Source organism: Panthera onca, chromosome D3, assembly GCF_046562875.1.
Source record: "Panthera onca isolate mPanOnc1 chromosome D3, mPanOnc1 haplotype 2, whole genome shotgun sequence".
Lineage (NCBI taxonomy): Eukaryota > Metazoa > Chordata > Mammalia > Carnivora > Felidae > Panthera > Panthera onca.
In genome coordinates, this window is record NC_138350.1 from 27,528,596 (window position 1) to 27,554,139 (window position 25,544).

The following is a 25,544-nucleotide window of genomic DNA, read 5'->3' on the forward strand; positions in this document are numbered from 1 at the left end:
GCCTCCCAGGGCGTCGGAGCGGAAGCGGCGGCGGCGGCTTCGGCAGCTTCGGCGGCTGTGAGCTGAGAGGGTCGGCGGGCTCCCATCCTAACGTTCTCTGGGTGAAGCGGCATCTGCCAGGCTGAGGTGTCCACCATGGTGAGTGTGGCCTGTCAGGGTCTGGGAGCTGGGGCTGGGGCCTGGAGCCAGGGGCCGAGGCCGGGCCCGGCGGGGCGGACAGAAACGGCCACGGAGATGCCGAGTCACCCCCGCCGGGCGAGTGCCGGACCCTTGACCACGATCGGCCTCAGCTTATCTCCGGTAGTCCTGGGCATGGTTCGAATTTCCTCTCAGTTGGACTTGAACTCCTTCAGGGTGAAAACTCTTCTACGTTTGTGTCCACTCACGGGTCTCATAAGTGCTATACAGGTGACAGGTTTCCATTCCACCAAATTAATTGAAAGGTTGTTTGGGCGTGAGGAGCAGAGTCAGCCCCCCTAGGGAGAATGCTTGGGAACCATTCCGGTGGGCCGGAACACTCAGCCCTTGAGCCAGTTCCTCAAGCGCAGTACCTCTTGGTCTTGGCTGGGTTGTAATGATCCCTTCAGCTATGTAAGTGATTCAGTGGATAACAACAGTAGTAGCTAATTTTTGCCGGCGCTTTTTCTCTTAAACTTCTTTCAACACCCACAGTCCCTTATTACACCTTATCCCATTTAATCCCTACTATGCCCTTGGAGACAAGGACGATTAGTATGATTTTAACCATGAAAAAAACAAGGTTTAAAGAAGTAGGTAGTTTACTGGTAGTCAAAGAAGCGGGTAGTGGAAATTTGAGGCCAAGTCTGTCTGGATGTAATGCTGAGTCTCATTACCTTTGTACAGCATTGCCTCAGTGTCATTTGCTTATTTTAGCAAAAATAATGACTACTAGGTTTTGTCCCAAGTATTCATTGTTGAATCATGTTTCCATTCTCAAGTTCATCCTCATCCACTTAAAGACCCTGAATACCTGATAGGTCTAGGCAGTATACTAGACATTGTGATTATGAAGGAAAGTAGGGCTTGGGGTAGGGAGCAGCAGAGAGGGGCAGAAGGTCAGGTTCATGGGTGGATTGAAGGCAGATTGTTAAGGGTGTTAAATACTTCGTGGGGATTTTCTGACTTAATGAGGAACAAAAGCAAAGAGAAAAAATGCCTTGGATGGGGTGGTGTAGTGAAAGCCTCAGGGAAGCCCCACTCCACTGCTCTACCTTCACATGTGCTATGCTTCTGGCCAAGACTTTGTTGAACAGAGTTCTGCTTAAAGGAAGGAGAGACAAAGGTTTGAAAACTACTATGCTAAAGCCCCAGGGATTGAAGAGCCATTTGAGATTTTAAGCAGTAACTTGCTGTGTTTGCATTTTAAGAAGACTGCAGATTCATCTTGCTAATTTTGATTTTGGAATTGCTAGTAAACTACCTAATCAGGCTTTGTCTCTACTTGATGTGTATTTGGAATCAAGTCAAGAAATATTTGTCTATTGTGAAATATTTTTTAAAACTTGTAAAAACCACATAAATTTACCATCTTAACTGTTTTAAAGCATAGATTCTGTAGTGTTAAGTATATTCACATTGTCGTGTATTGGATCTCCAGAAGTTTTTCATCTTGCAAAACTGAAACTCTACCCATTAAACAACAATTCCCCCTATTTCTCCTCACTTACCCCCTGGCAACCAACATTTTAATTCTTGTCTCTATGAATTTGATGGCTCTAGAGACCTCCTATAAGTGAAATCATATAACATTTGTCTTTTTGTGACTGGCTTATTTCACTTGAGCATAAAGTCCTCAAGGTTCATCCACGTTGTAGTATGTGATAAAGTTTTCTCCCTTTTAAAGGCTGAATCATATTCTATTATATGGGTGTACTACATTTTGTTTATCCATTCATCTGTTGATGGACACTTGGATTGTTTCTATCCCTTAGCTATTATGAATAATGTCGCTATGAGCATGCGAACATCATACAAATATCTTTTCAAGACCCTGCCTTCAATTCTTTTGGGTTTATGCCCTATAGTGCAATTTTATATTTGGTTGGGGGGACTCATGGCGATTGCAATACTTTGAGAAGACTCCAAATTGCTGTGTAAAATGTTTTCTAAGCCTCACCATAGTCCACAAGTTAAGAGCTGGGATATTAACTTTGGTGGCACAATATCTTGGCTCTACTTATTAGCAGGAGGGACTACCATGGCATAACACCATGAGAGCACATTGGAGGGGCATCAGTCCAAACCCTGGGCAAAGCAGGGAAGGTTCCTGGAACCAGGAAAGGATGGTCATGGAAGCCAGGGGAAAGGGATGGGGTGCAAACGCTGGGTGCCTGCTCTTCCTGTTGTCTGGAATGCCATTCCCTGTTTTTTTACCTGGCTCCCTCCTGGCACTCAAGTCTTTGCAGAGTCCCTTCCTGACCACCCATTTAAAATAGCATTCTCAGGAGCTCTTTCCCTTACCCCGTCTTGTCCTTAGAGCATTTATCAGTATCAGACGTGGAAACATTTTCTCTTACTTGATTCCCTTGTCTTGAATGTCAGCTCCTCCACGGGCAGATGTTGTACCTGTTTTGTTAGTGAGCAAACATCATTAGAGTGTTTTGCTAGTGCTTAGTTCAGAGCCTGGCAGATAGTGGGCACTCAATAGATGTTTTGGCAGAGGCATCTAGGTGGCTCAGTCGGTTCAGCATCTGACTTCAGTTCAGGTCATGCATGATCTCACGGTTTGTGAGTTCGAGCCCACATTGGGTGAGCTCAAGCCCTGCTCCAGGATCTGCACTCTCTCCCTCTCTCTCTCTGCACCTTGGGGGATTCTGTCTGTGTGTCTCTCTCTCTCGCTCTCTCTCTCTCGCTCTCTCTCTCTCGCTCTCTCTCTCTCGCTCTCTCTCTCTCGCTCTCTCTCTCGCTCTCTACCCCTTGCTCACTCGGGCACTCAGATAGATAGATTTCTTTAAATTAACAAGAAGAGGGCAAGTGTTTCTGTTGGAGAAACCAGGTGTGGCCGGTATAGGAGATTGTAAGGGCTGTCGGTAGCCAGTCCCTGAGGTGTATGTGAGATCTGGCCTGGATCCTTGGGGAGCGGAGGCATGGGAGACTGAAAGAAGTTAATGACAGGCTTGACGTGGCCAATCATATATTTTAGTAAGATTTAGTAAGAAAGCAGTAGACTCTAGATTGGAGGGATGATCCTGGGCATGGCAGAATGTGTAGAAACAGATTTGAGATTCACTGTGCCACCGGGAAGTGCTTCAGGCAGACTGCTCTGGTCCATCAGGATTGCCCTGCATCTTGCCCTTTATACAGGTGCAGCAGCATCAACTACCCTGACCTGTTTGGGCTTTTGACGTGAAGAGATGTACCTTTGTTCTGTTCTAACTCCAGTCTCTCTTTCCTTCCTTGTAGTTCTCCTTCAACATGTTTGACCACCCTATTCCCCGGGTCTTCCAGAACCGCTTCTCCACGCAGTACCGCTGCTTCTCCGTGTCCATGCTCGCAGGGCCTAATGACAGGTCAGATGTGGAGAAAGGAGGGAAGAGTATGTGCTCGTTTTTATTTTGAATAGTAACCTTTCCTGCCCTCAGCCTACAGTGCTTGCAGTCTTCAGGAGCCCTTGTTTTGCATGTGTAACCAGAAGCTAGTTACAGTGAGAGTCTTGCTTGCCCCAGACTTCCTAAGGGGGGCCTGGGGTGGAAGGGAGAGTTCTAATTATGATTAGATTTATGGCTAATAGCTATCTGGTTCCCGCAATAAATTACAGCAAGGAAAATTCCTTATGAACGATTATTATGAAATTCTGGCTACTTTACAAGTATCGTGTAGTATGTTTTAAAGATATGACAGCAACTAAATTTTGGCTTTTGTGCTGCCTTTTGAATTTTTACTTTCTTAATGTTTCTTAAATGTTCTTTCCACAGTAATTATGCCGCCCTCAGCCCTCGATCAACTCAGTAAGTATTTTCTCCATGACCTGGGAACTGAGGTCATTTAAATATGGACATCAGAAACTTGCACACATGTTCTTCAGTATGTCCAGACATAGGCAACCTTCATTGTGTCTGGATGGGAAGTGTCCCTGGAGGTTGCATACTGGGCTGGACTGCTGGGCCCACGGATGGATGCCTGGTGAGGTGATGGCCGATGGCGGCCAGCTGTCCAGTTGGGGGCCAGTGAGTACTCAGCTCTAGATTTCTCCCCTATGAAGGAGGCTCTCTACTCTCCTGACACCGACTGCCCCCACCTCCACACACACACACTTTATCTAGATCCCATCAGGACAAGGAAAGTTTGAACACAGTGCTTTTCACCCTGCGGAGGCAGCTGACTCTGTTGGCTGGGTTCACTAGGTTTTTCCCTAAAGGAGGCTGTCAGCTCCCAAGAGAATGCTGTGCATAGGCTTCTCACCTCTTCCCCAAACATGTTTCTTCAGTTCCAGGCCCAAATTTCTAGCCCTGTCTGCCCCACTGCATCGACAGCGCGTTATCTTCTGCCCTAGAACCTGCCGCTCTCATCAGGTTCTGTCTCTTATAGCAGGAGCCAGAAAGTCCCAAGGGTTGTGAGAGTGGCCACACTTCCTCTTTCCTCAACCTCTCATCCCCTGAGAACAACCCATGGAGACACCTCATGCCCCTGACTACAGGCACAGTCACTGCTTTTTGAGATTCAGTGGTGTTTCTGGTGTGAATTCCTCCCATCCGAGGGAGGACAGTGGAGGTCACCAAAGCACAGGTCCACACTTGGTATCTGCTACATGTGGGACAGCACTGTAGAGAAGGGGTGCAGCCTGGCCTGGCTATAGACTAGTGACTTGGCCTCTGAACTTCAGTGTTCTCATCTTTAAACAGGGACACATGGCACCTGTCCATCAGAGCTGCTATGTGGCAGGAGTGCCTCCTCTAGATGGTGCCCTGTGGCGTGTGTATAAACAGCCCAAACCCATGTGACGCCAGTCAGAAAACAGGAGGTGGCCTTTAGCCAGCATCGCTTAACCAATGCCAGCAGTGGCAGTGGCCACACACAGCAGAGGCCTTGAATTCTGGCATTTGCTTAGCCAGTGGGTAGATAGAGCACCCTGGGGTTCATAGCCCTCAGGCTGTCATCATAGAGGAGGGAACAAGGCCCCCCCAGAGAGTCTGCCCTTCTATTTGAGCTGACCCAGGAGCTGAGTGCCAGGAGTGACCTTTGGTACAAGTGTCTAAGAAGTGACTTGGATTGGGACAGTAGAGTTTAGATCAGTGTTCAGATCTTTTAAGTCTTGGAAGAAATTTTGTCTAAATGAAATCTTACAGGGAGTCTTAATTTATAAAAGTGTCACTACTCAATTTGGAGGAGGTGAGGAAGTGCAGAGGGCTCAGAGTCTCAAGGCACTTCTCTAAATCAGGAAATGCACTTTGAAAACTACTAGACTGAGGAACACAGGGGTTTCCTCCAACGACAAGAATCTTGGATCCCTGGCTACAGCCTGATCTACTTCACCCTGACTGACCATGGTTCTGCTTCACAACTCCACAGCTGAGAGGTGCCCTGGGGACAGAGGGCCTGGCCTCTGGGCCCTTGGCCATTGTACTCCAGCATCCAAGGCACCCTTGGTGATTGGTTGGGGGGGGGGGGTACCCACACCCACTGCTGCCACTTCTGAAGGCTCTTCTCCCTCATCTGTGGCTTCCTGCCCAAGCTTCTTACTTGATCTGCATCACCAGAATCCTAGGCAGAGTCTGCCATACCTCCTGGTGCTGAATGGAACTTTTGTTGCCATGTTTAAACCGACAGGCCGAAGTGGGCTTTAGCGGTTAAGCCAGGTCAACCTGGGCCAGCAGCCTGGGTTGAATCCCAGCATGGTCACTCCTGGGCTGTGTGATCCTGGGCTTCTTGCTGACCGGGCATGTTAGTTCCCCATAGATGAAAAGGGTAATGATTGTCCCTACCTCACTGTTCTGGGAAGAGTAAGCAAGAGCCTGGCACATGGCAAACACTGTTGCTTGTCACTGCATCAGTCTGTTGCAGAGCCCTCCGCCAAGTCCCCAACTCTTGGGTTCTCCTGCTTCACATTGCCTGCACCTCCTACACTTCTGAGTCAGCCTGCCAATGGTCCTGTTTGCCTGCCTCTGGCCATCCATGGGGCCTCAATTTGGGACCACTAGAGTGAGGGGACGGACGGACTGTGTGGTGACCTTGCAGAGAGCCACATTGCTGAATGCTTCCACCCTGCATAGTGTCTGGCCCATCCTTTCTCCTCCTGACCACATTCACACCCTGTCCAGGTGCCCCAGCCTCACCCAATTGCCAGCCATTCCCAAACTGGCTGGGTTTCATGCCTTTGTTCAGGCTGCTTCCTCTCTGGCATTCCCTCCCTGGCTGGCCTGCCCATGACTCTCACAGAGCACTGCAACATCTAGGTGTACATGTTTATTTCTTTTCCACCCTTCTTTTTTTTTTTTTAATATATGAAATTTATTGTCAAATTGGTTTCCATACAATGCCCAGTGCTCATCCCAAAAGATGCCCTCTTCAATACCCATCACCTAACCTCCCCTCCCTCCCACCCCCCCAATCAACCCTCAGTTTGTTCTCAGTTTTGTTTTTTTTTTTAATTTTTTTTTTTAACGTTTTATTTATTTTTGAGACAGAGAGAGACAGAGCATGAACGGGGGAGGGACAGAGAGAGAGGGAGACACAGAATTGGAAGCAGGCTCCAGGCTCTGAGCCATCAGCTCAGAGCCCGTCGCAGGGCTCGAACTCACGGACCGCGAGATTGTGACCTGAGCTGAAGTCGGACGCTTAACTGACTGAGCCACCAAGGCGCCCCTGTTCTCAGTTTTTTGTGTTTTTTTTTAAATTTTTTTTTTTTTTTTGAGACAGAGACAGAGCATGAACGGGGGAGGGTCAGAGAGAGGGAGACACAGAATCTGAAACAGGCTCCAGACTCTGAGCTGTCAGCACAGAGCCCGACGTGGGGCTCGAACTCACGGACCACGAGATCATGACCTGAGCCGAAGTCGGCCGCTTAACCGACTGAGCCACCCAGACGCGCCCCCTGTTCTCAGTTTTTAAGAGTCTCTTATGCTTTGGCTCTCTCCCACTCTAACCTCTTTTTTTTTTTTTTTTTTTTCCTTTCCCTCCCCCATGTGTTTCTGTTAAGTTTCTCAGGATCCATATAAGAGTGAAAACATATGGTATCTGTCTTTCTCTGTATGGCTTATTTCACTTAGCATCACACTCTCCAGTTCCATCCACGTTGCTACAAAGGGCCATATTTCATTCTTTCTCATTGCCACATAGTACTCCATTGTGTATATAAACCACAATTTCTTTATCCATTTATCAGTTGATGGACATATAGGCTCTTTTCCACCCTTCTAACTAGAAACCCTTGCAGGCATGGATTTTGTCCAGCACATGGGTGGCAATGAAATTATTTATGAATAAATGAGTTAACGTATCACTTTTTAAAATTGGGGTTTCAGAAAACTTCAAGTGTGAGCCGGCACTGTGTACCTGGGTCACCAAACATTCCTGAGCTCTGGGCCAAGTGATATGTCAGGGGAGCATGGGGTCTACTGGGTGGGTAGGCACCCAGGGGCCTAAGCACCATGTGGGTTTGAGTGCCTGCTCTGGGGAGCACCCAGGGAGGCTGATTTTCAGAGGAGCGCATTCAGAGAATAGAACTCCCTCACCGAAGCTCTGCCTCAGCCTCTTTCTCCTCTTTAGGCCGACTCAACATTACCTACCCCATGCTGTTCAAACTGACCAACAAGAACTCAGACCGCATGACGCACTGTGGTGTGCTGGAGTTTGTGGCCGACGAGGGCATCTGCTACCTCCCACACTGGGTGAGTGGGACTGTGCCAGTCTCTGAGAGTCTGAGAGTCTCAGGTTGGGGCTTTGAAGTAGGGAGGGCCCCCAGCACGTGGGAGAGCCTCGCCCCTGGAACAATGACATGGCTAATAGAGAAGGGTTTCGGAACAAGGTTCTGCATGCTGGGGGGTGACCTTTCTTTGACAGTAGACCAACTGGTAGCCTAGAAACCACAGCCACCTGTTTACCTGCCATTTCCTAGGCAAGGCTTTTGCGAAAATAATGAAGCAGGAGTATTTTTGAAGTGGTCTGTGTACAGAATTTTAGGTTTCTATTTTGATTTATTTTTTTAATGTTCATTTATTTTAAGAGCACAAGCGGAGGAGGAACAGAGAGGGGGAGAGAGAGAGAGAGACAGAGAGAGACAGAGAGAGAGAATCCCAAGCAGACTCTGCACTGTCAGCACAAAACCCAATGCAAGGCTGGAACTCAAAAACCATGCATGATCTGAGCTGAAATCAAGAGTTGGATGTTTAACTGACTGAGCCACTAGGGCACCCCTGGAATTTTAGGTTTTTATACATTTGCTCCCCAAGTCTAATTTCTCCCCCAGTTTTGTCACATCATCGTGTGTGTGTTTAGATATTTGTCTGTAACTGAGTCTTTCCAAAGTGTATCACTTCCTTGCCATAAAAACAAAGTCTCTTTTTTGCACTCAAACTTTCTCTTGAGCCTGGGTCCTTCCTTAATGGTAGGCCCGGCCAGCCTCTTCCCCACGGGATCCCTGCACTCCCATCACACCTGCTTCCTGGTCCCTCCTGTGTTGTTTCCCAGCCTCTGTCCCAAAGGAGCTCTTACTCACGCCTCAAAGCCCAGCTCAATTTGCTTCCTTGCTCAGTTGCCCTTCCCAACACTTGCCACTTGGTACCTTATTGTCCTGTAGGTCTGCAGGTACCCCTCCTGGGCAGGAGGACTTGTCCCACTCATCGGATAGAGTGATGTGGGTGGCTGAAGTGTTGCACACTGACAACTTCTCAGGGCCACTCTGGATCCTCAGAGCTACTCTGGGACCCATGTGTAGAGGTAAAAGAGGAGGTGGTAACACTGGGGTACACCGTACCTCCAAAGTTCTCTCTCCAACCCACAGACTTGGTGGCCCCTTGTCCAATCTCCCAGGATGCTTTGGACCAGAAAACTAATTGGATCCTTTTTGCCAGGAAATATCATATTCCCTGGGAAGCTTCTTTAGATAGCATAGACCTGCCTCTTCCTGGGCTGGCCTTCCAGCTCTTGGCCAGAGCAGATGATTGCCTAGGCGTTTCCAGTTGCTGCTGCAGAGCTGGCCTAAGGATCTTTTGACCCTCAGCGGTACGTGAGCAGGTGCTTTCTGTTAGGTGCTCTGTCCCACCCAGAGCTCCCAGGCCTCTTCAGGACAAGTCAGCCTGGAGCAGATGCTGGCCTTTCTTCTAGCACCTGAGGCCTCATCTGCTGGCCTAGATCGAGATCTCCGCCCAGGACCACTGGGAGTGCGTGGAAGCCTGCTGCCTTGTGCCTGTCCTACTATGTGTACTACATTTGTTGGAGCGACCACACCAGCCTGAAGAGTGTCCTTCAATGAGAGTGTGTCAGGACCTCTACAGGCCCACAGGGCCCTGCTCACCCTCTAGCTTCACTCATGACCTCTGCCCTCCTTGGCCCTGGCCTACCTCTCTCTTACCTGTATCTTGTCCTTGGACTGTTAGAGTTACCTCCTAACCGCCTCTGTGAGCCACAGTGCTGGTCCGTCAGTGCCGCCTGGGTGAAGTGTTCTTGAAGGGATGTGATGCCTGGGACTGGCTCCAGGGCAGCCCAGTGTGGGATGGGGTCAGGGAGTGGGGTGTTGAATGAGGAGCCGAGGTTAGCTGTGACCTGTTGAACCCAGGGATGGGTGTGTAAAGGCTCACTCATACGGTTCTCACTGCGCTTTTTTTTTTTAAGGTTTTTTTTGTTTTTTGGGGTTTGTTTGGTTTTGGTTTTTGGCTTTTTTTTTTTTTTTTTTTTTTTTAAAGCTACACCCAACATGGGGCTCAAACTAAACCTCCAGATCAAAAGTTGCATGCCCTACTGACTGAGCCAGCCAGGTGCCCCTGGTTCTCTCTGAGCCTGGGTGGCTCAGTCGGTTGAATGTCCAACTTCGGTTCAGGTCATGATCTCGTGGTCTGTGAGTTCAAGCCTGGCATTGGGCTCTGTGTTGACAGCTCAGAGCCTGGAGTCTGTTTCAGATTCTGTGTCTCCCTCTCTCTCTTTGCCCCTCTCTTGCTCGTGCTGTCTCTCTTGCTCTCAAAAATAAGTAAAACATAAAAAAAAAATTGTTTTTTAAATAAATAAAATTAAAAAAAAAAGAAAGTTTAAAATAAAAAAGCAAAAAACCACTCCCAAGACATGCAGGGTTCCTCATTCCTGGCCCACCCTCCTTGTCTCAGACCCTTGAGTGTCAGCCTTATGGTCTCTTGACTTCCTGCACACCAGGTACTCAGAAGCCTTTGTTCATATCTTTCTGCCTTGTTCCTCACCCAGCACCCACCACACAGGGTGGTTTCATCGAAGTATGAAGTTATCTTGTCAGTTTTATGTGGCCCCCTGTAGCAGACACTCTGGGGACTTGTCACCACCCTGCGCCTGTCTCAGCTATATGGCCATTCCATGTGAGGTAAGCCCACGTGGTGCCATCATTATCCTACTCCCTTTGCAGCCGTGTTTGCCCCAAGGCCTTGTAAGTTGTGTGTGAGACAACTCAAAGGTATGGAGGGGTGAGCTTCCCTGGGGAAACACTGTCCCTAGGAGACCTGGAGCTAGTGGCCTTTCCTTCTAGGGGACCATCTTTTCTTAGAGGCTGACGGAGACACATTGCTGGCTGCAGGCACCTAGGTAGTACCCCAAGTCCTCCTTCTTTTCACGCCTTTGACTCACTTGCTGGTTGGCTTTACCTTCTTTCCTAACATCAAATCGCAATTAAATTACATGTCCCCAAGTCCTCATCTCCGGCTCCTCTTCCAGGGACCCAAGGAAGAGCCATCAGAATGCCAGACTTTGGCCTGCTGAGTGTGTGGTTAGATGATGCTCATGCTGGCCACTTGATTTCCAGGAGCCTCATGTAGCTTTCTTCTTCTTTTAGATGATGCAGAATTTGCTGTTGGAAGAAGGGGGCTTGGTCCAGGTGGAGAGTGTCAACCTTCAAGTAGCCACGTACTCCAAATTCCAGCCTCAGAGCCCTGACTTCCTGGACATCACCAACCCCAAAGCAGTGTATCCTTTTGAGATAAGGGTTCTTCTGGACAAGGGAGGGGTGTGCTGGCAGTCTGTAAAAAGCGAGCTCTTTGTTGAGCATGTGCCTACTTTAGGGACGACACATTTGTTTCTGATTGGAGTTGTGGTTTGAGAATAATGGTGTTTAGCCAGCATGTCCACCCTGGCCTGGACCTGGGCTTGGGCCTGGACAAGCACACGCGGCACTCTCTGGGCCTCTTCTGGACAGTCTCCAGACACTTCCTTGAGAGCAAAGTGGAACCCTTCCTCCAGGTAGACTGGGGCACCTGGCACAAAGCTCAGTGTATTTGGTGGAAGGAGGCTGGCTGGTTTGCCTCTAAGGCCCAAACCCTCACGGGCCCCTCGTGCCCCACCTCAACCATGAATGCTACTCAGCCTCACCTTTTACCCAGGGTTAATGCTTTTCACTCCAAACCATTGGGGAGCAGTGACACAGTACATTTTTCTGTAAGCAAGAGAAAAGAAAAGGTTTTAGGTTTTAGTGGTTTTTGATAATTCTCTGAATGTGAGCCAGACATGGGTGTTGATAATTTAAGAAACAACTGGTGTGGGCAAGGAGCATGCTGTGTGTGGTCTGTGGTCTAGACCTCTAGATTGGAGGCCCTGGCTTGCTTGTTGAGATCTTGTTATAGGGCAACCACTCCACTATCTGTTTTTAAAAGGCTCGATAAAACACAGTTGAACAATACAGACAGGTAGGTAGTTTAAAAAAAAAAACAAAAAAAAACTGCTTCTACCCTCCCTACTTGCACACTGTCCCCAACCCCAACCCAGGAGCAAGCTGATGTCGGCTACATCCTGGACGTGTGGGCTGTGAGTCTCTTGCTGACTATGTCTGGACCAGCGTATTGAGTTCCCTATGACTTGGTCCTGGACATGGTGTGGGCTTGGGGAGCTGTGCTCGCCACACTCATTGTTGGAGGCTTCCCGTTTTACAGGCAGGGTGACATACTGTGACATGTCTGCTCACCTGATGCCTCAGAGCACTGCCTTGAAGGTGCTTGTCTGGTGATCAGTACCCAGGAGTGTCTGCCTCGATGACCACGCCCCCTTTTGATCTTCTCTGGATTTTCATGTGTGTTGCAGTGCAGACATTCCAGATTGTTTTCAGAGGCTGTTTCTATCCGCATGGTTAACTTGTTAGTTCATGGAGAAAGAGTGTCAGTTTCGTCAGCGGAGAGGCAGTCTGGTGCTCCTGGGTCTGGCTGACAGGCAGGATAAAGGCGCTCTTAGTAAAGGCAGACTCAGCACAGAGCCAAGAAGGTTGGGCACATAGAGCTGTGATGCAGAAACCCAGTGGGCTGGCTCTGACAGCTGGGCTGGAGCTAAGGGAAGGGCACCCCAACAGCATGGCATTTTATGCAAGGGAGCGAAGACAGTGTACACAGAATGCCCTTTCACAAAGCTGTTCTTATCTTGAAAGGCTGTCTGACCAAGAGAAGGGATCCTGGACAGGCTGAGTCTTCTCCCCTCAAGTCAGACTCTTGAGAGCCTTGCCTGGTATGCCATGTCACAGTGCTAGGTTCTGGAGGAGTGTCGTATGTTTGCCCATTCTATTTAAAGTAATTCTCTGAATTGACAAGGATGATATGGTTAAAGTATTCCGTGTGATTAGGTATAACTCCCTTGCCTGGGCATTTGGGTTATTCAGTTTTAGAGAAATTATTATTATTTGCAATTATAAAAAGGGTTTACAGGTTCCCTTTCCCTCTTTAATTTTTATTTTTTTAGTTTTTATTTTAGAACATACTGCCCTAAAGTTGGGTTACCACCCAAAAGATAGAAGAACAAGTGTCAGAACATCTTTGATTTTTGATGAACTTTTGAGGGGGCCTATTTATGATTCATTCAGTCTTTTTTTCTTCCATGCTCCCATAGGATTTTTAAGATCAACTTGTTGAGTGTAATTTACATACAATAAAACGCCCAGTTTGGTCAGTTGACAAACGTGAACACCCATGTACCCAGAACACTTCCATCTTCCCAAAAGGTCTGCTGTGCCCTTGCCTGCCCCTCCTCACCTGATATCCAGCTCTAGGAACCTCCCTGCTGCTTCCCACCCCTCAGAGAGCTGCCTTTTTTGAGGGAACACTTTGTGGCAGGTTCTTTCCCTCAGCAGTGTTGGTAAAATTCATCCATCTAATGAGTTCACCCTCTCTTATTGCTGAGTAATATCTCACTGTATCAAGCTGTGTGTTTTAGCACCAGCCCAGTATATGCCTGTCTGGTATACTTTATGACAGTGATCATCTAAACCTTTATAGAACTGGTTTCAGATTTAAGGTGCCCATCTTGCCATGTTGCCTTAACAGTGTGTGTCTGCAGATTAGAAAACGCATTAAGAAATTTTGCCTGCCTGACCACAGGGGATGTGATTGCCATCAACTACAATGAGAAGGTGAGTGTCTCAACCACGGGGCCAATAGGGCCCAGAGCCAAGGTCAGCGTAGGTCACACCTGAAGACTTGCAGTGTCCATTCTGATGTTTGAATGGGGGGTGGGGGGAGGGATCTTTCTTTCTTTCTTTTTTTAAAAATATTTTTATTTATTTTTGAGAGAGAGAGATGGCACAAGCGGGGCAGGGGCAGAGAGGGAGGGAGACACAGAATCCAAAGCAGGTTCCAGGCTCTTAGCTGTCAGCACAGATCCTGACCCGGGGCTCAAACCCATGAGTCATGAGATCATGGCCTGAGCTGAAGTCAGTTGCTTAACCGACTGAGCCATCCATGGGTCCCCATTTTTTTTTAAGTTTATTTATTTATTTTGAGACAGAGAGTATGTGGAGCATATACACACGAATGGGGGAGGGGTTGAGTGGGAGAGAGAATCCCAAGCAGGCTTCCTGCTGTCAGGCTGTCAGCACAGAATGAATGGAGGTTCTTTTTAGGCAGGGTATGCATGGCTTTTATCAGGATTGCTACCTACTCTTTGCTTTTTAAAATCCTCATGCGTTCATGTTTAAACCCCTGTAGTAATTCATTCAGCAGCTCTGTTTTGAGGATTGATTGCATTTACAGGTGAATGAGCTTAACATTATTAATCATAGTCTGTATCCCATGGGGCCGAGGGTACTGATTGTGCCTCCATTAGAACCTCTCCACTGCACCTATGATCTGAGCTAATCCCTTTGCTGGTCTGTGGGGACACAGAAACAAAGTAGCCTGGGTCCTTGTCCTTGTGATTCCCTCCCTTGGACGGGCCCTCAAGGAGCTGGCCCTGCAGGGTGCTCCAAGCGCTCTGGGGCACAGGGGAAGCAGAACCTGGCTTTGCCTGGGGACATTGTCACCTGACACCCAAGCAGAGACAAGAAAAGCAGATATAGACCCTTAAGGAAATCAGTATTGGCATTTTCAGATGCAAACATAAAGTACTTATGTGTAAAATGTTCAAAGATATTTTTAAAAACAGAATCATAAAATTTAGCAATCAATAAGACTACCAAAAATAACCAGGAGGGTTTGAAAAACAAAGAGTTAAATAACAGCTGACAAAGAATTAATGAAATGAAAGCTTAATCTGGAGAAATGCCTTAGAATTCTACACGGAGGGGCACCTGGGAGGCTCAGTCATCCGATTCTTGGTTTCGGCTCAGGTCATGATCTCATGGTTTGTGAGTTCGAGCCCCACACTGATAGTGTGGAACCTGCTTGGGATTCTCTCTCTCTGCCTCTCCCCTGCTCACTCTCTCTGTCTCTCTCTGTCTCTCTCTCTCTCAAAAATAAATAAGATTTAAAAAAATTTCTACACAAGAGATCAAGGCAATGAGCATAGGGGAGACTGAATTATTGGGTACACTGAGAGAGTCACACACACTGTGAAAATCCCAGCAGGAGAGAATGATGGAGCCACAATATTGTGAAGAGATAATAAATGAAATTGTTTTAGAACTGGCTTTCAGCCCAAAGTAACAGGGAGTATAGTATATATCAAACAGGGTGAGTTGCATATACCAAATAAGCAGAGAGAAGGTACTTAGAAAAGAACGGTAAATAGTAAGCCTTTGAACAGCAACTGTTACAGCCAAAAATAGCAGAATACAGTTTGCCCTTGAAGAATATGGGGTTAGGGTCACCAAACCCACAAATAACTTTTCAGTCCCCAAAATTTAACTACTAATAGCCTACTGTTGGCTGGAAGCCTTACCAAGAACATAAACAGTCGATTAACACATATAGTTCATGTTATATATATCGTGGAGCTGGACAAAAGAAAATGTTGTTAAAAGAGTCACAAGGAGGGGTGCCTGGGTGGCTCAGTTGGTTGAGCATCTGATTTTGGCTCAGGTCATGATCTCATGGTTCACGAGTTCCAGCCCCTATTCAGGCTCTGTGTTGACAGCTTGGAGCCTGGAACCTACTTCAGATTCTATGTGTCTCTCCCTCTGCCCCTCCCACGCTCACACTCTGTGTGTGTCTCTCTCTCCCCAAAATAATAAATAAACATGAAAAAAATTTAAAAAAAGAAGTCACAAGGAAGAGAATATACATTTAAGGTATTGTACTGTAAAACTGCATGTAAGTGGACCAGTGGCAGTTCAAACCCATGTTGTTCAAGGAGCAACTGTATCTTCAGAGGCTGACAGAAAGTAACTGTCACCAAAATCTTTAAAGAATGCAGGCAAAATCAAAATATTTTCAGATAAACCAAATCCCAGAGAGTTTATTTACTAATGGAACTTCAAAAGCATGTGCTTCAGGAATAAGCATTCTCCTAGAAGGAAAGACCAGCATGCCAGAAGGAATGGTGAACAAATAAACTAGCAAATATGAAGTAAATCTTGGTAAATGTCGCCACATAAAGCAGTAATAACGTTGGAGAGCCTCGAGCAAGAACATCTAAAATATTAGAAAAGAATAAGCCTGAAGAGTTGTTCAGAGTGAAAGTGTCTGCAACCCAAGAAAAAGTTCAATCAGTAAAACTAACTGGGAACTCCACATACATGTTGAACGTTTAAGAATAATACAAAACACTAGAAATTGTCACGGAAGTATAGGAAGTATACCTCACGCAATATATTCTAGCATTTCTATGGTGCTCCTTCTAAGATTTTTCTTTCCCAGCTCTGGTTGCAACATAGTTGGTATTATGGTCCACTAATTCCTTGTGACCTGCAGTTTGAAAGCAGTACTGTAGCAAAATGAGAACATGTTCCTCCGGAGACAGGGGTGCATGTACAGATTTCATAGCAGTTTTGGTAGTAGTGTGGTGCTGGCAAACCCATTGGAGTCAGCCCAGATTTTGACTGGAGAAATTGCGTTACATCCGTACAGTAGCATGCATTCATTTCTGTTCATCTTTTTTTTTTCTCCCAATTTTTTTAACGTTTATTTTTGAGAGAGACAGAGTTTGAGTGGGAGAGGGGCAGAGAGAGAGGGAGATGCAGAATCTGAAGCAGGCTCCAGGCTCTGAGCTAGCAGCACAGAGCCTGATGTGGGGCTTGAACTCATGAATCATTGAGATGATGATCTGAGCCCAAGTTGGCCACTTAACTGACTGATCCACTGTGGCGCCCCTGTTCATTTTCTATTAAATAATGAGGAAACTTTTAAAAACAGACTGGGCACACGAAGCCTTCTCACTTTACTTTGGGGACCCTCCCCCTAATCTTGAGGCTTTTGTTTAATGGTGGGACTCTCCAGACTGTTCTTTGTAAAAGCAAGACATACTCAGGTAAACAGAAAACCAGAAACGATGCATGAAAAAGCAGATTCTGCCACTTTTTGTTCTTACCCTTCTGAATGTTTGTTTGTTTGTTTTTTGTTCATGTTTATTTATTATTGAGAGCCAGAGAGAGACAGAGCATGAGCAGGGGAGGGGCAGAGAGAGGGGGAGACACAGAATCTGAAGCAGGCTCCAGGCTCTGAGCCGTCAGCACAGAGCCCAACACAAGGCTTGAACCCACAAACTGCGAAATCATGACCTGAACCGAAGTCAGACGCCCAACTGACTGAGCCACCCAGGCACCCCGCTTCTGGATGTTTTGATACACATTTTTGACACACTTGAGATCATCTTGGACATACAGCAATATGACTTTTTTTTAACTTCTCCCATTGACTGCATGGTATTCTGCTGGCGACTATAATTTCCATATATGTGAACAAATATTATTCATTTGGCCAATTTATTGGTAGGTATTTTGAGAATGCACTATTATTAGCAATGTTGGAGTGAACATTCTCAGAATTTTCTCTTTGGGTATTTAGCTAATTATTTGCTTAGAATAAATTCCTAGAAGTGAACTTCCTGGGATAAAGGTTGTGTCTTTTGCAATTTGATGCATAACTACCTTGTCTGATTTGAACCGCTTATGGGCATCAGAGCAGCCTTCCCCCACAAAGGCAGCCCCCTTGTCATAGCAAGAAGTGCATCTGGGGGAGGGGGTCATGGAGGTGAATGATGTGTCTGCGAGCCTAGTAGGGAGCCACAGTAACATGAATGATGACAGCCCCCAATGCTGCCACGAACTGTGAAACTGATTTTTGGTTTTTTCCTACAGATTTATGAACTGCGGGTGATGGAGACCAAGCCTGACAAAGCCGTGTCCATCATTGAGTGTGACATGAACGTGAGTACCTTTGCTGCTTACAAGTGCGCTTGGGGTGAAGGAAGATGGGCAGTTGATGGCCCCTGCAGGCCAGTTCCCCTCGAGGGTGTCATGTAGCCCCTGGGACTGTTTGGGTGAAAGAGGAGGAAGATGATACCAGAACATTATAAGGAGGCTGCTGACCTTATGATCCTTCTTAGACCAAGAGAACTGGCAGAGTTGTAGCCAGTTCTGAGATGGCTGCACCCACCAGCATCTTAGACATGCTAAAGAAGGAATATTCTTTTTTTTTTTTAAATGTTTATTTTTGAGAGAGTGTGAGCAGGGGAGGGGCAGAGAGAGAAGGAGACAGAAGATCCGAAGTGGGCTCTGTACTGATGGCAGAGAACCCAGTGTGCAGCTTGAATTCATGAACTGTGAGATCATGACCTGAGCCCAAGTCGGATGCTTAACTGCACTGAGCCACCCAAGTGCCCCTAAAGAGTGAATATTCTTAAAAGCTGAGGAAACTTGGGGCACCTGAGTGGCTCAGTCAGTTAAACATCTGACTCTTGATTTCAGCTCAGGTCGTGATCTCACAGCTTCATGGGTTCGGGCCCCACGTCAGGCTCTGCACTGTCGGCAGTGTGGAGCCTGCTTGGGATTCTCTCTGCCCCTGCCCCACTTGCACTGTCTTTGTCTCTCTCAAAATAAATAAATACACTTAAAAAATAAAAAGCTAAGAAAACTTAGCTCCTGTGTAGGAAGCAACTACTGGTACACACAACAGCCTAGTAGATCTCCAGGGAATGCTGCCGAGCAAGAGGGGCCAATCCCAAAAGGTTATATTCTGACATATGTTATATGTCCCATGTGTATTACATTCTTGAAACTGGCAAGACTTTAGACTTGGAATACAGAGTAATGGTTCCCAGGAGTTAGGAGAGAAAGCCAGGAGAGAGGCGGGTGTGGTTGTAACAGGACAACTCAAGGGGTCCCTGTGATGTTGGAACAGTCCAGTATCTCAGCTGTGGGGATGGAGACATTGCCCTACACTTGTGATAAAATTGTGAGGCCTTAACATGCACACACCAGTGAGCCAATATAAAACTGGAAAATCTGAACAGGAAGGTGGGATCATGTCACTGTTGCTATCCTGGTGGTGATACTATATGCAATTTTTCTAAAACACTACCATTGGGAAAACTGGGCAAAGCATACAGGGCAACTTTCTGTAGCATTTTTTACAGCCACATGTGAACCGACAGTTGTCTCCATTAAACTAGAAAAGCTAAGGAAGCCTAAGTGTCTCCACATCCCAAAACTACTTTTCTGACACCACAGGTAGACTTCGATGCCCCACTGGGTTACAAGGAGCCTGAAAGACAAGTCCAGCATGAGGAGTCTGCTGTAAGTTGTTTCACCAACATCCCTCCCCAGCTCCAGCACTGTTTGCCCTCTTTGGTAATGGGACTTTTGTGGGAGGGCATCCTGGGTTTGTCCTGACAGCTGATTCTCGTTTGGCCTATGCCGGTGCTGACATGGCCACGTGCCCTGCTCCCGTGGAACAGTGTGTCCCAGCTGTTGGGGTGCAGGGTTGGCAGTAGCAATGAGAGGCCCAAGAGAAAAGCTGGGGTATCCCTGCTGAGAGGCTTATTGCATGATTTCTGTCCCTATCAGGAAGGCGAAGCTGACCACAGCGGCTATGCTGGAGAGCTGGGCTTCCGTGTGAGTACCAGGCCACACATTTAACTTTCTGTATGCCCACTGTGCCATCTGGGGACCTCCGTAGGGACTGGGGCTCTGGGCATCCGTGTACACACATATCTGGCACTTTATCGGTTACGTGGCACTTTACATCCATTTTCTCCTGGAATCCTCCTAACAGTTCTACAAGGCAGATCCAATTTTTCTTCTTCTTTTTGAAGATTTCTAACTTACCAAAAAGTTAAAATAGGACACACGTATTCTTCTCTTAGATTGACCAGACATGACGACATTTGCTCTATCCCTAATAACATGGCCTCTGTGAAAGGAAGTTGCAGTGTGACCTCCCAGCGCTGCCGCCAGCCAGCCTTCCTGGGAAGAGGTAGAGATGGCTGGTGTGCTGGCACCAGGGTGCTGGGAGGCAGCAGAGGAGATGGACTAGAAAGTAGAGCTGTGGGGCATTGCAACAGAGGCCTTAGCCCACCCCACCCCTGGGGCCCTGAGCTGGGTGGCCCTGCAGAAGCTAGGGCCAGACCTTTCAACCTGTCATTAGCTATTGGCTGCCCCCGTAGAGTGGCTGTGTTTGGGCCAGGAGGCTCCTTTCATCTCACTGTAATCTTCTGAGGAGCTGGGCGGAGAGTTCTCGGCTGTCCATACTCCAGCAGCTGGGGAGTGAGGGCTTCAGTTCTTAAGGGATCTGGACAGCCCACCTCCAACACACATCCCTGCAGCGATCTCTGGGCAAAGGGCATGTGTATGCTCACTAGCTCTTGCGCACTTTCTTGCTCACCTGTCTAGGCCTTTTCCGGCTCTGGAAATAGACTGGATGGGAAGAAGAAAGGTGTAGAGCCCAGTCCCTCCCCAATCAAGCCTGGAGACATTAAAAGGTGGGTCTGTTCTGACTCTGCTCCCGCCTGATGCTTTGTCATCCTACAGGGAGGCTCTGTGCCAGATTCCTGGGGTGGGGCCACCTCACTGGAGCTCTAGAGACCAAGCCTGGACCAAGGAGGCTGGCAGTATTTATGGATGACCCCTGCCTGTTCTCCTCAGTGGGCTGGAGCACCACCAGAGCCACTGTTTCTGGAGGGGTGGGGAGGGGGACAGTGGGTATTGGTGCCCTTCCTCAACTGCCAAGCCTCTCCCACAGCCTCCATTGGTGCTTCCAGTTCTGCCTCCACCTGTTCCCAAGTAGTACCTGATCAGCTTGCTTTCCTGTTTCAGGTCATTCCACTACCTGTTTAGTAATCTCCCTGTTTTCCTATTTTGTGACTTCAAATAATTCAAGTCACATTGAGGGAAGTCAACTTCCCTCAAACAGGAGGCAGGAACTGCCTTACTTAATGTGTTTCTGTTTAGGGGCCCAGAGACTCTTAGAGCAGTTTCCCTGCTCTGGTGGCCTTCATGGAGGTGGCAGGGATATGTCATGTGTGTTAGAGCAGAAGGAGAATGCTGGCAGTGTTTTTACCCAGTCTCTTAAGAGAGCTTAAAGAATTCAGTGTGAATGTAGCCCTTGCAGGCTCTATGAGGCTAGAGGACAGAGATGATGAGGCCCCCAAGCCTCCAGGTGACCCCTCCCTGCAGGCCAGGCCCCAGGTCTACAGGCCTCTTCCCCAGTTGCCTTCAGGTTACTTCAGGAAGGATGCTGGGGAGCACCAGAGGGCTGGCCCAAGGCCAGAGTGGGTACAGCAGTGTACCCCAGAATGAGAGTTGTCGGGAGGACACTTGTATCTTCTGCTTGCCTTCCTCTTGATTGTCAAGAATGAATTTTAGGGGTGCCCAGGTGGCTCGGTCAGTTGAGTGTCCGGCTCTTGATTTTGGCTCAGATCATGATCTCATGGGTTGTGAGATCGAGCCCTATGCCGGGCTCTGCGCTGACAATGCAGGGCCTGCTTAGGATTCTCTCTCTCCCTCTCTCTCTGCCCTTCCCCTGCTTATGTGCATGCTCGTTTTCTCTCTCTCTCTCTCTCTCTCTCTCTCTCTCTCAAAATAAATAAATAAACTTTAAAAAAAACAAGGTATTTTAATGTGGGGTATCTGGTTGGCTCAGTCGGGTAATTGTATGAGTCTTGGTTTGGGCTCAGGTCATGATCTCATGGTTTGTTAGTTTGAGCCCCATGTTAGATTCTGTATGGACAGTATGGAGCTTGCTTGGGATTCTCTCTCCCTCTCTACCCTTGCCCCGCTTGTGTGTGTGTGCTCTCTTTCTTCCACACCCCCCTCTCAAAAAATAAACATTAAAAAAAAATGAATTTTAATGCTTTTTTCTCTTGAAACTAACACTTCTTCTCCTTGCTCTCCTTCACAGGGGAATTCCCAATTATGAATTTAAACTTGGTAAGATCACTTTCATCAGAAATTCACGTCCACTGGTCAAAAAGGTTGAAGAGGTGAGTTTATTTTACTGGTAATGAGAAGTTTTATTTGTTAATGATGACTGGAGAGTTTTTTCCATTCTGAATAAGGATGTTTCTGTCATATTTTTCCCCATGCCTAGGGCCCTCCTCTCCCTGGCAGCCTGATTGTCCCGTTGAGACCATGTGGGGAGTGTGTAGGCCACAGCTCTGGTGTCACCTGGCAGTGGTGATCGACACAATACCAGCTCACAGAGCCTTGACCAAGTGCCATAGTTAACTATTTAATCCCCAGCCCCGTCCCTTGAGGTGGCTGCCGTGATTGTCTGCATTTTTACACATGTGAGCCTGAAGATGTGTGGAGGTGAGGGCACCTAGGGTTCAGGGACAATTCGTGTTATTTCTAGAACACCAGCACTTCAGACCCACCACTCTCCTGTTTCCTTTTCCCTAAGGCTCAGTGTCTTGGGGATCTAGAGTAGGCTAGAGGGCAGATGTTCTGTGAGCCCACTCAGGATCCTGGCTGCAGGGCCATCACCAGCCCCTTGGCCACTGAACTCTTCCCCTCTTCCTGTGGGGTGGTTGGGGATAGAGACCATACACCGTTTACACACTTCCTACCCCTTTGCATCCCGCCCTGGTCTTAATGTTCCTTGAATTAACACGGTGTTGGGAAACTTCCAGGCTCAGAGGAACCAGTGTGGTTCCCCAATGAGACCTTACCCTCTGATTCCTCCTTGAGTGCCTTTCCAAGCCTTTGCCAGCTACATGCTGGGGCTTGCTGCCTCCATCTTGGAGGCCTCAGCAGGGCCGTCCTCCAGGCTGACTTGTGACCTGACTGCTGGAGATACAGGAAAGGGAGGGCGGGGCACAGCTGGAGCTGTTTAATCCATAAGTACTGGAGAAGAAATGTGTGGCTGATGATGGGATTGAAGGCACATGCTTAGCGCTACCCCATCCTGAACCCTCAGGAAAGCTGTGGCACAAGGTAATAAGGTAATAAAGACATTGGCAAGAAGAGGAGGCAGCTGCTACAAAACTTTGAAAGCCCCAGAACAGAAGGGGTAACTGACTTCACAGGCCATGGAAGCCACATTCTGAGCTGACTGTGGGGAAAGCCAAGAGGCAGATTGGTGTAGAGAGTAGACCTCTGAAAGGCACCTCTGGCAATGGGGGACAAAGATGGAATGTGTGTCACAAAGAACCGAACCACAGCACCTCCTCTCCCCAACCCCCCGCCACTATCCCCTTAACCTGCTGGGGATGTACCTGCCTGACCCCAGGAGAAAACTGGAGGCTCGTCTTCTGGAAGAGGCATCACGACAGGTCCCGAGGCTGGGGCCATCAGTACAGTGGATAGGACTGAACTAAAAGAGCAAATGAGTAACAGTTTGCATCCTGAATGTTGTCACCCTTGATATCCTTCCCTTGCTTGGCTTACACACTGGCTGCCAGACTTGCTTATTGCAGTTGGAGGAGCTTTTCTGGACAGTCTGATGAACCCTGAGGAATGTGCCAGCCAGCTCACCCCAGAGTGAAGACTGTAGTCAGGAAGTTTCTGCTGCTACCCTCTAAATCAGAAGAGTTCTGAAAAGAGATTAGAGAAACTAAAGGGGCAGGAACCATCAGGGAAGTAATGTCCCCAGACTAAAGGGCACAGAGTTTACAGATTGGAGGGCCCCCTGAGCATCCAACACTGTGAATGAAAATAGCCCCCTATTGAGGCAAAGAAGAGATCCTAAAACTTTCAGAAGGCAGAAAGTGGCTGTACTACAGATTAAGAATGGCATCATTTTAGCAGGACACAGGAAGCTAGGAGATCTTGGAGCAGTGTCTTCAAAATTCTGAGAGGGAACTTTTCTAAAAAGTTCTGTACCCAACTCTTACAGGCTGAACTATATTCCCCCAAGTCCTGTGTTGAAGCTCTAACACCCAGCACCTCAGAATATGACTGTATTTGGAGATAAAGGCTTTTACGGAGGTGATTAAGTTAAAATGAGGCCATTAGGGTGGCCCCCAACACAGTCTGACTGGTGACCTTGTAAGAAGAGGAAAGTTAGATGTACAGAGGGAAGACCATGCGTGTGAGGACATTGCAAAAAGACAGACATCTGTAAGCTAAGGAGCAAGCCCTCAGAAGAAACCGAACCTGTCAACACTTTGATCGTGGACTTCCAGTCTCCAGAACCATGAGAAAATAACTATCTGTTGTTTAAGCCAGCAATCTAACACCAACCAAACCTATCAGGGAAACATGAGAGTAGAAAAGGCTAATTTCAGATATGTAGGATCTCACAAAAAGGTATTCCTCAAACACCCTTTCTCAGGAAGCATCTGGAGGATGTACCCTACTAAAATGAAGGAATAAAGTAGAAATAAGAAAGCCTTAGGTCCAGGAAATAGGGAGCCCTGAAGACATTCGTAGCACCAAGAAGATGGCCAGTCCAGGTAGGGCAGCTTAAAGGCCCCATGAGATGCACCTGCAAACAGACAAAAACATCGGGATGCCTGCTGTGATTGAATGTGTGCAGAAGAGAGAAGCCAGACACAGGAACAGCAGGACAAGACAGAAGGCTCTGCAGAAAAGGAAGGCTGATTGGTTTAGCTGTGACTCAACTTGACATGGTTGCCACCACACCAGTACACTCCTGCATGGAGGTCAGGAGGGGCAAGTGCAGGCAGGGGCACGTACTATGGAGTGTGAAATCCTCTTGCACAGATAACGCCTCCAAGTGACTAGCAAATACAAGCTGATGAAAAGATACCTGCTGTTTTCAGGAGTTCAGAAAAAAACAAGCCCTCTTTCTTTTGGTGGGGAAATAGCTTGATTGAATGTTTCTGAGGGCTGGTTAGTGACCATAATATTAAAAGCATTAAAAATAAAAATAACACACAGTCCTTTTATGGAAGAATAATACTTCTAAAAAAAAAAAAAAAACAAGAGTTGAGTACAAACACAGTAAGCTGCTCACCACAACTGTTTACAATACCGCAAACCTGGTAGTAACATCCAGTGGTGGAAGACTGCCTCTCCCACATGATGGAATTCTCTGTAGCCTATACGAGAAAAGAAATTCATTGACTTGAGACTCGGGAAGTATAATAGGTCATATATAGTCATATATAATAAAGTGGCTGGAAATATTTTTGGGTGGTGAAATTACAGATGATTCTTCTTTTGGGGTGTATTTTATATTTTTTACATCTTTCCATTTTGAAAATGTGATTCTTCTGCAAAAGGATGTACATTCAACCTGAGAATAAAGGCTGTGGTAGAGGCATAGCTGTGATTCTGTGGTTTTGTTTCTCAATTCAGTAGACTATGATTTGTGTTTCCACTTCAAAGATATTTCTTATTATGTATAATGTGGAAGTGAGGAAAATGGGTGGCTGGCACATGAGTCAACAGAATAAAGCATTTATTCTAAGCCTCCAAGGAGTTTCTGAAAATAGTATTTTATCTTCACACTTAGGATGAAGCTGGAGGCAGATTCGTCGCTTTCTCTGGAGAAGGACAGTCGTTGCGTAAAAAGGGAAGAAAGCCATAAGTTGGGACTGTTGGCTGATTGGAAAATAAAATAATCAATTGCAACATAATGGCTTTTAGTTACTGGCTCTGATGGGATTAGACTGTTGCAGAGGATGCTGTCACTTTGTGTTTTGTTTAGAGTTACCTAAGAATTACTGAGTCTGACCTGGAAGTGGAACAGTCAGACTTGGTGGTTGATTTTGGGAAGGAGAAAGCTCACTCTGAGATCCCATAGGCAAGCCTCCTCCTTGCCCCTTCTTGTTTTCAGCCCTTGGGGGTGCTCCCACTGCCTTAGCCAAAGCAGAGTTCCCCA

The 25,544-nt window shown here is 47.3% G+C and overlaps 1 protein-coding gene across 3 annotated transcripts; it reads left to right on the top strand.

The window, feature by feature from the left end:
- UFD1 (ubiquitin recognition factor in ER associated degradation 1) lies at positions 1 to 25,299 on the top strand. 3 transcript variants are annotated; one of them, XM_060612985.3, is made up of 12 exons: positions 1 to 138; positions 3,424 to 3,556; positions 3,936 to 3,968; positions 7,726 to 7,847; positions 10,967 to 11,097; positions 13,444 to 13,516; positions 17,618 to 17,686; positions 18,989 to 19,054; positions 19,325 to 19,372; positions 20,150 to 20,238; positions 21,657 to 21,738; positions 21,846 to 23,341. In XM_060612985.3, exons 1-12 carry the CDS (start codon positions 136 to 138, stop codon positions 21,933 to 21,935), a joined length of 939 nt encoding a protein of 312 aa, XP_060468968.1. In that variant the 5' UTR covers positions 1 to 135; the 3' UTR covers positions 21,936 to 23,341. The 3 variants fall into 3 exon arrangements, with proteins under 3 accessions (XP_060468968.1, XP_078291648.1, XP_060468969.1); XM_060612986.3 differs by lacking the exon at positions 21,846 to 23,341 and adding an exon at positions 25,176 to 25,299 and having other exon boundaries at positions 2 to 138; XM_078435522.2 differs by lacking the exons at positions 3,424 to 3,556; positions 21,846 to 23,341 and adding an exon at positions 25,176 to 25,299.
- Positions 25,300 to 25,544: the final 245 nt, after the last annotated feature.

What these genes read in the sequence shown, in the direction of transcription:
- UFD1 (XM_060612985.3), top strand. An exon ending in ATCACCAACCCCAAAGCAGT is followed by an intron (nt 11,098 to 13,443) that starts GTATCCTTTTGA and finishes GTGTGTCTGCAG; the next exon opens with ATTAGAAAACGCATTAAGAA. An exon ending in CTGGAGAGCTGGGCTTCCGT is followed by an intron (nt 19,373 to 20,149) that starts GTGAGTACCAGG and finishes TCACCTGTCTAG; the next exon opens with GCCTTTTCCGGCTCTGGAAA.